Genomic DNA, 12,681 nt, shown 5'->3' with positions numbered 1-12,681 from the left:
TTTGCTGAACTATCTGAAATGTAAAGAACTTACAATCTATTGCTGTTAACAGAAAAGTTACTAAGGAAAGACTGAGAACTTTGATCACACAGCAGAAATGCTTTCACACCCGAAGGCCAGGAACTTACAGATTTCAAGTAGGAAGAGAATTAAGCGCAGGTTTCAATGTTTACTTTTCTCCCCTACAGCTTTTAAAATTAAAACCTCACTTTACCAAGAAAGAAAGAAACCCCAAACACCTTAATTCAAGCTGTAAATTTTTATAGTTCCCAGGTGCTCAAGCTCATTCTATACAGGAACCACTCACAAATCTATTCTAGTGACTTTTAAGAGACCATAAAATATGGATATGTAAATGAGGGAAGGGTTATACGTTATCTTAAAGGTGATTTTCTACAGGTGTTGCAAATTACAACCCAGAACAAGAACTTTCATTTGAATTGCTTGTCCTCCACAGTGTAACATGTGACTGCATTCAACTGACAATCAAAACATTAAGTACAGCAACAGTCTACATGGTTGCTTGGAGAAAACAAGAAGGAATGATAAAATATTTCAATTTGAATTAGCTAGGAGGGAAGTTAAATTACAACAGCTGGGGGGAAAGACACATGGATCCTGCACAATTGAGAAATGGCTACTTATTGCTTACAAACCTAATTCTAAATCATCTGAAATGATGAAATGACCTTTACGTATATTGCTACTTGTATCTGCCATGACAATTCTGAAAATAAGAATAATCCTTTAAATGCAGCACTGTTGGGCAGCAGTAAGTTGTGAAGCTCTCTTCTTGCTGCAGGTGTTTCCACTGATGTCTATAATAAGCTGCTAATAATGGTGTTCGAAGACTTTGAAGCCTTTTCTTCCCTTCCCACTGCCAAAGCAACCCTTACAGCAGAGCCAAAAGCATTCTGCTTAAAATTATCAGCAAAACATTAACGGCTTGACAAACACACTTGTGTTCAAGATATGGTACGTATACAAATAGATAAAACAAATGGTGTAGTACAGTACTCGTGTCTCTTATATTTTTCAACTATTTTGATAGAGCTAGCAAAGCTTTATTCTGTATTAAGGCTCTTTGCAAACCTCAATAAATTGTGGCATGCTATTTTTTTTAATTTAAAAACCCCATGGAAGTGGAATCAAAACTTTTAAAACACTGTTACCCTCATTTTATATAGCCATTAAAACATAAAATCACCTACAGAATATCAAAATAAAGGTGTACAGCTACCAAGAACTATTTCATTCTGTATTGATAAAAAACAAGTCCACTGCAAAACACTTGACTGAACAGCAAAAGAGCCGTGAACAAGACAAAAGGAGGATCAGGCAATGGAAAAGTAGAAAATGGCAAAACTATATTTAGTCCTGATATACCCAGCCAAATACAACTGGCTAGTCAAGGAACATCACAAGCATATTCTCTCCCCCCCCCCCACCCTGCTCCTTCATTAGTTGTATCTATATTATTTAGACCCAACATAGTGCCCTCCATAAGTTGCTGGGCTCCAATTCCCAATCAGCATGGTCAAGATCATGAGCTTATGGATAAGGATAAGGATTTTATTTATGTTTAGTATAAAGTATACATTTTTAAATAAGGGGCAATGATGACAAACTTCCAGAAGAATAAGTCAAAGAAACTTATTAGGCAGCAGCAGTCACATTAGCACCAGCAACAATGGCACCATATTTGGACACTATCCTTTGAGGAGATAGAACTGGACATGGTGTAACGCCCAATTTAGATGATTTTAAATAAGTTGGTATGTCTTCATATCCTCTAGTATAAACAACATCTACTGTCATGGAAAGATCTTCTCATCCATTGTTTTCGGCTTTCAAAGCAGGCCTTTTGGAATCTCAGAATGGATACTTTGACAGCCATATCTATTCTAGAGACCGGTTTTGGTAATACAGGAGTCTTTTCTTTCATACACATAATTGACTATACCTAACCACTTAAGATTACACTTACTTTTAAAGCCTACTGACCAAATTATTTATTTTGATATTATTATATTTATTGCATCGCAGACTTATACTGACATCTGCTGGGGAAGCCCAGACTGGAAAAACCTAAAAGCCCCTGTTGATTAATAGGCTTTGATGTTCGCCTTGAAATGATAATAAATAAAGGGCTTGATAGCTGCAGAAACTCTTTTTCATAAAAAGGAGTTTAAAGAGATGTTTGAATGACTCCCTACTGACTGCTCTGTGCAGGCCTGCATTAAACAACCCAAGCCCTTAGTCTTCTCCACCGCTGTCTGAGCACCTGGCAGATACAGATCTCCCCACATAACTGTCTTGGTGGGGAATTGCAGCATACCCCATATCCATATCATAGGCTATTGCTGAAGCTACAAATAAATAGGATTATCTACAGTGGTACCTCTGGTTACAAACTTTATTTGTTCCGGAGGTCCGTTCTTAACCTGAAACCATTCTTAACCTGAGGTACCACTTTAGCTAATGGGACTTCCTGCCGCCGCCATTTCTGTTCTCATCCTGGGGCAAAGTTCTTAACCCAAGGTACTACTTCCGGGTTAGCAGAGTCTGTAACCCAAGGTGTTTGTAACCCGAGGTGTTTGCAACCCGAGGTACCACTGTACTGCCAGTTCTCTGCTGCTCCTCAAGAGTGTATCTGCACAAGATTATCTTGTAAAGAACAAATAATAAGGATCATATTCTGTTGATTTAGAGTCCATCTTTATACATTTTTTTAAAAAATAAAAATAAAACCTGGTCAGAGGGTTTTGTTTAACGGCCAAAGTCCTTTTGTTAATTTACTGCTGCTACCTCTAGATGCCAGTAGCTGCTCCTCCAGGCCTGTGCACCAACTGGCAACTCTTATAACTTGAACCCCCTTCTCATAATGTCACTGATTGCCTTCCCAAGTGCATTTACATGCAAAATACAGCTACCTTCATATCCTGCCAGCCATATGTTCCCATTATTCAGTTCTCCTCCTCCATTGGCCACATCCTTCCTTCTTGGCCAAAATGCAAGAAAATGGCTGATTCCACACTCCTGCACTGACAATTTTAGGGGGCGGCATCAATGTTGAGGTATGATGTAGCAGCAGCTCTTTGAAGGTCAGACCATTTCCCCTAGCCTCCTAACCCTGCAATAAATCTATAAAGGTCTTGTGGACCACAATAGGGACACTAAAAGGGCCTGCTAAGTCTCCTGGGCCTTATGTTTGACAGCTCTGCCCTAAACATTAGGAAATCAGTTTCCCTGATAAGCGCCTTTAAGCCGCGATCCTTAACATACTTACATTGAAGAATGTCAAGTTCTACCAAACAGGACATTCCCCCTCAAAAATGCACATAGGATTGGGGCGTTAATCACCTAATTTAGAGGAGCACCTAATGAAAACTTGGGCCAGCACTGTGAAAACTGATATCCCTAAGCTGAAGTATGTCACACTGAATGGTTCACCTGGTCTGACAGCATAGTTCAGAAGCCAGCATTCCAAACATAGTAGCCCTGTATTTTGGGCGTAAAGGGCATTCTTTGGATTAGGAGATGAAAGATGCAAGAGTGATTTGGAACATAAAAGGTGAAACTAAGTGGTATTCACCAATACCCAAATGGTGGCAAATCCAAAAACAAACAAAGAACACCGCTACAATCCACCCAGCCCAGTTGCCATAAACCCCCAATTCATATAGTGCTGAGAAGCCTCATGGAAAATAAATGGAATGGGTAGAAGCGTTGTTAAAAGAGCTTCACATAAATGCTCTTCACAAGCTATATTTGGCCCCTTCTGCCAATTGTCTCTGGCAAACTCACATTCAAATTCTGTGAAACCTACCAAGTTTAGAATTAAAGCTATTACACTATACTGCCTTTGGCAGTGAAAATCAAACAACAGAAATCCGAGTGTGTTGGAAACAAGTTGATACGGTTGTTTTAATTTCTATTATGGTTTTAACTGCAGTCTGTTCCTGTCAACCCAAAATTTTGCTACTGGGTTAGAACTCGAGAAAGAAGATACTCAAGAGTTTTATGTATCAGTGTATTTTAATTAAAAGCAAAATTATTAACATTTTCATCCACTCTGATGATTAAGTATTGCAGGAGGTCTAAAAGCTTCCAGGATACTTTAAACTATAATTTGCTCAATAAAAATACTGGCAGCAATTCAGAGAATTGCATGTGAGGCAGAATCAGATTGTTGGCTGTGAACAAAGAACTTTGAGAGCAAAAAGCCATTTCATAGCTTACAGTGGGAAAGCTCTAACTATGATCAAAATCCTCATCTTGTCAAATTGTGACCACTGCAAGCCCTCCAATATCTAACACAGCAAACTTGAGAAGGAAGCTAGTATTTTTTTCCTTTAAGGTAGAGGTCTCCTTGCGGAGTCATGAAAGTGCCTAGTGGGATACTTTTCAGAATGCACTGCTTCTATGGTTTGTCCACTTGTTTTAAACTACAGTGGTACCTCGGTTTAAGTACTTAATTCGTTCCGGAGGTCCGTTCTTAACCTGAAACTGTTCTTAACCTGAAGCACCACTTTAGCTAATGGGGCTTCCTGCTGCTGCCGTGCCACAGGAGCCCAATTTCTGTTCTTATCCTGAAGCAAAGTTCTTAACCTGAAGCACTATTTCTGGGTTAGCGGAATGTGTTACCTGAAGCTTATGTAACCTGAAGCGTATGTAACCCAAGGTACCACTGTACAGGTATCGTGGTGACACTGTAGCCAAGGAGGAACAGCTGCTTGCACCTGACACCTTGGGATACAACAGGATACATGCACAGGTATTTCCCGCCAAATCTCACAGGAAGTCCCCAAACCATTAAAAAAGATATGGAGAGTTAAACAGCAGTCTCATAGTTCTGTAGCACAACTGTCTACTGCATAAAGTGGAGTACAGTATCATTTGACATTTACAATTTCTAAAGCTAAAAATAAATAAATAAATAAATAAATAATAATAATAATAATGCCTAATGACCAATACAGCAGAAATCCAATTGGCCAATGGAAGTTTTAAAATATATGGAAAGTATTATTTTATGGCCCTTCACCTTTTTGTCTGCAACCTGGGAATCTGAGAAAAATGTTGAAAGTGACAAACATTAATGTAAACAATGTATTGCTGTTCTTGAGCATAGGAGTATCCATCATCCGTTGGGTGTCTCCTCTTTCACTGCCTGATCTATTGTGCTGTACCCTCTCTTCCTCTCTGAGTTCTCCATTTCACACACACACTCCTCCCTCCCAGTTACCTGCTATTGTTGCTGCCTTATTTGTGCTGGACCTCGTAATTGAAGGGCCCATAAATTAATTGTCAAATTACAAAGCATGACTGTTGCCCTATTACTTCTATCAATAAAACAAAGTTCAATTTGCACTGTAAAAAGGTAAAAATTGCTGAGTGCACTAAGAAGTTATGCCAATTGAGAGTACACCTCTCCTACATCTTTAAGAACAGAATTCACATCAATTCATAGTACTCTGCTATTGGCTGCCAAGAAAGACCAAGTACATTAATTTTTTACCCCTTCTACCTCTTTCAAATAACATACACCACTCCACAATAAACCATTTGACACAAATCAGAAAAATACTTTGGGGGGGGGGATATCCCCCAGAACAGAAGCAAAGGTATCATATATCATACTGACAAAAGCACGCACCAAACTGACTACACACTGTACCCATGGTTTGTTCTTGGGGAGGCCTAAACCACAAGCCTGGATTCAGATAACACGCTAAACCAAGGCATGGCTTATCTCAGCACGGTGCAATAGCAAGACAGCTAAGGAAGAACAGAGTGGTCAAAGTCTCCACCTTGGAGGCCTAAACATTTACAAATTGTGCTAAGCCATACCTTGGTTGAAAGTTGGTTTAGAATGCAAACCTAATTTTAATGTCCTTATTTTATTTATTGAATTTCAAAAAGGTCAGCAAAATAATGAGCATCTTTTATTACAACCATGTAATAATTTTGATGTTCATACCCCATCGTTATGACAATATAAATTTGAATGAATTAGAATGCATTTTTCACAGATAGGAACTGTGCCACCCAAACAAAAATGTGGTGCGACATGTATCCTCTTACATACTCTATTCTTCTCCAGCATTCTGGGGATTGTGCCAGTTCTCCAATCAAAATTCAGTGCACAGTAAATCCTACAGAAATCATTGCAGATGAAGAGTGCTTGGTCTACATGAAGTGGAAGAGTAGACCATACAACTCAAGACCTGAGGTGGACAATGCAATTTTTGAATGCTCCCCTAAGAAAGAAAGAAAATCTACTACCTTGGAGATTGAGACTTATCCTTTCTATGCTAGTTCTTTACTAGCAGGGAAGTTAAAAAAACAACAACAAACCCACAAAACAGACCCACAAATCAGTATCCCCGCCCTCCTCTCCATCTCCTAAAAGCAAACAAATCTGCAGCCAGAAACAGCTAAGCCCATTCAATTCTGTTAACTGAGAATTCCACCACCTTATTTGGGGCTTGTGAATAAATAAGACAATTATCTGCAAATTTGGCTAATGTATTCCTCTAGACTTTTTACATGGATGTAATCAGACTACTGGCACTAAAAGGCTGAGGCCCAGTATAAGGAGCCAATTGATACACATATTCCATAGTGCATAGTCCCTCTAATATGTTGTGGGGACACGATCCATTTGTATCTGCTCCAATAACTGAACAGTAAGTGAAATGCATAGGATCTGTTCAGATGTTAATTCTACTCCCTTCCCTTTGAATCTCTGTACATGGCGACATTATTAAGTGTAGAATATATTGGCTGAATTGAGAGATAATGAACATGAGTTCTGTTGTGATTCAAATGAGATCTGGCTTCAGAGGAATCTCATACGCGTATATATGTAGGATCTCCTGGAACCGACACTACAGTATATGTGAATAGGGACTGAGGGGACAGTGGGATCCCAAATATCTTCTAGAACCTTATCATACAGGGAAAGTTAGTAGGTGAGTGATAACTGATAGGGCCTGTTCTGTGAAAGCAATCTAATAAAAGGTTTGAACAGAGGAAGGAAAATATTTAGAAAAGAAAAGCAAATACATGAAAAGTTCTAAATATAAAAAATTGATTTTTTTTACCGTATTCTTCTACATCCTGATCATCTATTGATCCTACTGAGACTCCCAGATCCATGCATTTTTTGCTATGTGCCTTGGACTTCATATGTTTTGTCAAGTTTCCTTAAGAAAAAACAAACAATGCATATTTTTACCAAAACCACATGACCGTAACATTCAGCATGTCACTCTCTGCAGCCAATGACACTTGGGCCATTATTTATCTATTCTTTTATTTAAAAGGTTAACACAAAGCTTTTACAAAGCTTCCAGAGCAGTCACTATAAACATAGTTTATACACACAAAATATATAATAGCATGTTAAAAATCATAAAATGCATTTGAAAACTTGGGAGAATAAAAAATGGCCTTGGGTTGTATCCAACTAAGTTATTGTATGGGCAGAACAATTTCCACTCATGTGGTGGAAATTCCCTTCTCTCTCCTCCTCCTGGGTGGCCCTGCAACCCCCAAATCTGTTCAGGGTCCCCCCCCAACCCTCTGGAGCAGATGGGGGAGAGTGCGAGGAGGGGAAGTTCCATTGTGTCAGTGGAAGACCTGCTTGTGCAATGACTTCGTTGGTTTCAACCCTTTGGCTTTTAAATAAAGTTAATTTAGATTCAGCTCAGCTTTGAAGATGGAACTAAGTGCAGTGGTAGACAACATGTCTTAACATTGAAGGCTATATCAGAGAATGTTGCCTGGTCAAACTATTGTATTCATTCCTAAGAACGATGTATTAACTCTTCTTTTTTAAATGAGGAGTTTCATGATGTAATATAATTTAGGAAAACAAGTTCCAATTTGCATTAAAAAATAGCTTCAACAGATGTTCTGCTATTTTCAACAAAAGACAACATTGTAAGAGTTCACAATGATCTAAGAGACTAATAGTGGTAAAATACCGGTACTTGCTAGGCATTTTCTCTTCTGACATGCTGCTGTTGAATGAACATATACTAAAATGGCAGAAGATGGATGTGGTAAGAACTGATGTAATGGTGTGTCAGTGTGGTGTAGTGGTTAAGAGCGGTAGTCACGTAATCTGGGAAACCGGGTTCGCGTCTCCGCTCCTCCACATGCAGCTGCTGGGTGACCTTGGGCTAGTCACACTTCTGTGAAGTCTCTCAGCCCCACTCACCTCACAGAGTGTTTGTTGTGGGGGAGGAAGGGAAAGGAGAATGTTAGCCGCTTTGAGACTCCTGAAGGGGAGTGAAAGGCGGGATATCAAATCCAAACTCTTCTTCTTCTTGTTTCTCCCATGGATACAAATAGAAGCTCTCAAAGATTTAATATATTTGATATCTTGTTTGGTGACTTAACAATGAATGACAGTATTGTTCAGAAAGTCAGAAAATGACTTTTGCCCGACGGCTGCAACGTCCATTTTGTTAAGTACATACATAAACATAGTAAGTTTGAGCTTGGCCAGAATTTAACCAGGAAGCTAGTAAAGGAAGGCAGTGAAGGCTACATACAAACCATTTTTGTGCCACTTCTCTTTTGGAATAGTTTCATTAGATTCTACTGAGAATGGCAGTGTAATAATTCTAAGAACAAATCTTACAGTGATATGGAATGCATATTAATCTACAATCGTATGAAATGTACAGATTATATTTATGTTACATATATGCCAATCTTTATTATTAATATTGACATGAGCAAAACGTCATTATGTTGAAGCCCTAATATCTATTTCATCAAAATTAAATCATTTTAATTAATTTTTTAATATTTAGGCTTATAGTTGAGCATATGCACACAAGCATGCCATTAACACCAGTGCCCGCTAAATCTGCTCACAGGATAATCCATGAGTAAAGGCAGAATGATTTAATACTGAGTTCCTAGTATGCAGAAGAGTTGTACAATATTCATGAGCTTTTATTTATAAACATCTTAGTAAGGTCAGTTCAATGAAAACTAAGAAACAAGGTAAACAGTGGCTTTTCCAAGCCTGAAATAATGAGTATGTGACAAATCTAGAATCTGAACCTATTTGCATAAAAATGGTATCTCAAAACCAGTTGTGAAGGTATGTCTGCTTAGCAGCTGTACATGCTGCCAATTAAAACACAATGTGTCCTTGAAAAAGAAAAACATTTTCTCTTCTGGGACACATCCTTGTCCCAACAATTGGTCATGCAAACTTCACAGCCTTCATCGGCCTCATAACTATCTGGGTACTTGGGCAAGGCATCATCAGTCAGGACGGAAAAGGGAAGTCAGTCAAATTCACACCAGTATGAAACTCAAAGGTGGAAAATGTTAAAATGCTTTCCTGCGGGATGTAATGTATGCATCTACCACCTTCCCTGCAAAGGGGCTTTTGACTGCTCATTCCCCACCCCGTCCTACCTCCCACCTTGCCCAATCTGATCTAATGAAGAGTTCTGGAGAACTTGAAAGCTTGCATTTGAAAGTGTTACATTTTATCTGGTCTAAAAAGGATATTGCCCTTGCTCTAGGTTTTGGAATATTTCTTATAAGCCAACCCAGCTCTCCTTTTATTTTTGCAATTTGTTTAAGTTCCCACAGCTTTATTTCATACTTCCAACACGCTTATTGGAAAAGCAATTGTCAGCAGGTTGAAAAAGAAAATCTGTGAGTCATGACAAGCTCACTTACCTTTAGTTTTGAAGGAAAAATTGCAATAGTTGCAGTGATAGGGACGGACGTCTGTGTGCGTGCGAATATGTTTCTTCAACATACTGGGCTTTTTACAGCGTATTCCACATTCTTCACATATATATTTTCCTCTCCCTCTCCCACGAACATAGACATATTCTTCATTTGACTTGTATCTAATTTAATCAAAACATACCAAACTATTGCAAACAACAGTGCATTACAGGTCAGGACAGGTCGCACACCTAATTCCAGCACACAGGAACTACCCACCCACAGCACTTCTGTCTTAACAGGATTCAGCCCTTCAGAGCCTACAGACCAGGAGTCAGCAAGGTTTTTCAGCAGGGGGCCGGTCCACTGTCTCTCAGACCTTGTGGGGGGCCGGACTATATATATATATTTTTTGGGGGGGAATGAACAAATTCCTATGCCCCACAAATAACCCAGAGATGCATTTTAAATAAAAGGACACATTCTACTCATGTAAAAACATGCTGATTCCCAGACCATCCGTGGGCTGGATTTAGAAGGCGATTGGGCCGGATCCAGCCTCCGGGCCTCAGTTTGCCTACCCATGCTACAGACAGTCCAACACCTTAACAGCCTCTTCTGATTCCAATAGAATGGAGAGAGAGAGCCACATATCATCAATGTTTTGATGGCCCTATCCTCCAAATCCCTGGATGGCAGCTCCCAGAGGTTTTATATAGATGTTAACTAGCACAGGTAGCTGAACAGACCCACGTGAAATCACACATTCTAAAAGCCGAGCAACAATATCCTAGTACTAGTTTCTGGTAGAGATCCTGGTAAGAGCAGAAACCACAGTTATGGTTTGCAGGTCCTGTTTTCTAATCACAATGCGCTCCCAGGAAATTGTTCATTAGGTGAGCATTCACAAAACAAGCTGACAATTTCCATTACAGTGGTACCTCGGGTTAAGTACTTAATTTGTTCCGGAGGTCCATTCTTAACCTGAAACTGTTCTTAACCTGAAGCACCACTTTAGCTAATGGGGCCTCCTGCTGCCGCCAGAGCACAATTTCTGTGCTCATCCTGAAGCAAAGTTCTTAACCCGAGGTACTATTTCTGGGTTAGCGGAGTCTGTAACCTGAAGCGTATGTAACCTGAAGCGTATGTAACCCGAGGTACCACTGTATTTTCCAATGGGAATATTTCTAATCCATGATCTCTCTCCACTCCCCCACCATGGTTTTGTCCTAAAATGGCTGCAGCCAACCAGCAAAAAGAGGGGAAAACGTATTTGCCTGATCTCTCCTATTCCTTGATGTGTCTTGTTCTCTCTCCCACATCCTTCTCTCCGTGGTTTCTGCTTGAAAATAGTTGCCATTGACCAGTGAAGCACAAACAAGTAAGGAAGGGGGAAAACTCTGGTTGTTTGGATATCTGAATCAGCCATGCATGTAGCAACGTTTGGGCACCATTCTTTATGTTCAGTTAATGGAATGTGCAGATATTGAGTGTTCTGATGGTGGGAGCTGCATGTTCCTCCAACCACCACCTCCAAGTCGGTGCAGAAGAACACCACTGTCAATACCATCAAAAGCCACTGAGAGGTCAAGGAGAACCAACAGGACAACACACCCTCTGTCTCTGTCTCGAACGAGTTTATAAATCAGGGCAACCAAGGCTCAGACTACAGATGGCAACTTACTGTTTTGTTCCATATCACCTATGGCCTACCAGGCAAGCAGTGATGAACTGGTTTCACCTGGTAAATATTTGTAGGAAATTAGTTGTTCAGAACTAAGGCTCTTTGTGTTTTGGTTTCCATTTGGGATATTTGACTCCAAGCTCACTAAAAAATCAGTTTGAAGAATTAAGTGTTAAAACACCAGGAGAGAAAAATAGCTATATGGATGGGAGGCAGGGAATACTGTGGAGCAAGCAATTTTGAACATACCAAACCATTTTGGTTGTTTGTATGACTAGAATCTGGATCACGATCTAATCAGGTTCACAATAACACCTTTTTCTCCTGAGCTACCAGGAGATAATGACTTCCAAACAAAATATTAATAAAATATTGCATTACTTTTAGGGGGGATACTTACCCTCCATCAAATATTTTCACTCTTCTTGGCTCACTTTTGGCTAAGGAATTATCATTATCTTGACCAGTGCTTATTTCAGAGTTTTCTTTATTGCTGAATTCCCTTGCTGCCTTTTGTTTAACTAATGCCCGCTGAAAAAAATGTAAATTGTTACATTTCTTATTATAAGCAGATTAAGGTATCTACTGAACTAGTATTGCTAGTGAGTATCTGGCAAAATAGGAGTTGAAGATTACCATTTTCAGGCACAGTTGTTTATGTGTTGACAATACAACTAAGTTTTATTTTTGTGACAATTGCTACACCCAATTCAATATGCTCAATAGAGGGAGAACAGGAAGAGAAAGTAATTACAAAAATGTTTATATGGTTATATACTTGAAAGAACATGTGTGTATGTTTTTGCCCAGAAGTAGCCATCTGTACATGATTTAGGAGATACGGGGTGGGGGGGGGAGAGGAAGAGATTCCCCAATGCAGTTTTTTAAGCTTATATCTACTGCCAGAGAAAATTAGCATACCAGTTGTATTAGAAAGTATACTGTATTAATATACTGCATTTAGGCTATACAAATAAAAAAACAAAAACAGTTTGTTCTGCAGCTTTCAGTCTGTTTTACAGTTCTAGATTTTTCAGTCTAGTATCTATCTTGGAACCACTCCCAAGGACACACCCCCTGAACATGCTCAGTTTCAACCCTCCTCAAGAAACACATTTGAATTGGGGCTACTAGGTAGCAACCACATAAAGGTATCTTACACTCCTTCCCCTTTTGTTTATACTGTCAACATATACTGTAATCTATATATTGGCAGTAAGAATACAGAAGGCAGTGGGGAAAACAGAACACAAAAAAATAATTTCCTAAATAGGAGGCATTGG

General features: G+C 39.3%; 1 protein-coding gene across 8 annotated transcripts in view; it reads right to left on the bottom strand.

Moving 5' to 3' along the window:
- The window catches only part of HIVEP1 (HIVEP zinc finger 1), an 87,227-nt gene that overhangs the window by 4,262 nt on the left and 70,284 nt on the right, over window positions 1-12,681 (bottom strand). For all 8 annotated transcript variants that reach the window (XM_082234117.1, XM_082234121.1, XM_082234118.1 and 5 more), the window contains 3 exons: window positions 11,799-11,929; window positions 9,721-9,896; window positions 7,110-7,211 (listed from right to left, as the gene is read on the bottom strand). In XM_082234117.1, the coding sequence (XP_082090243.1) occupies window positions 7,110-7,211; window positions 9,721-9,896; window positions 11,799-11,929 (409 nt within the window). The remainder of the gene's footprint in view (window positions 1-7,109; window positions 7,212-9,720; window positions 9,897-11,798; window positions 11,930-12,681) is intronic.

Source organism: Podarcis vaucheri (assembly GCF_965113315.1).
Source record: "Podarcis vaucheri genome assembly, chromosome: 8".
Lineage (NCBI taxonomy): Eukaryota > Metazoa > Chordata > Lepidosauria > Squamata > Lacertidae > Podarcis > Podarcis vaucheri.
The sequence above is the reverse complement of the archived record's forward strand: the minus strand, read 5'-3'. Positions and strand labels throughout refer to the sequence as shown.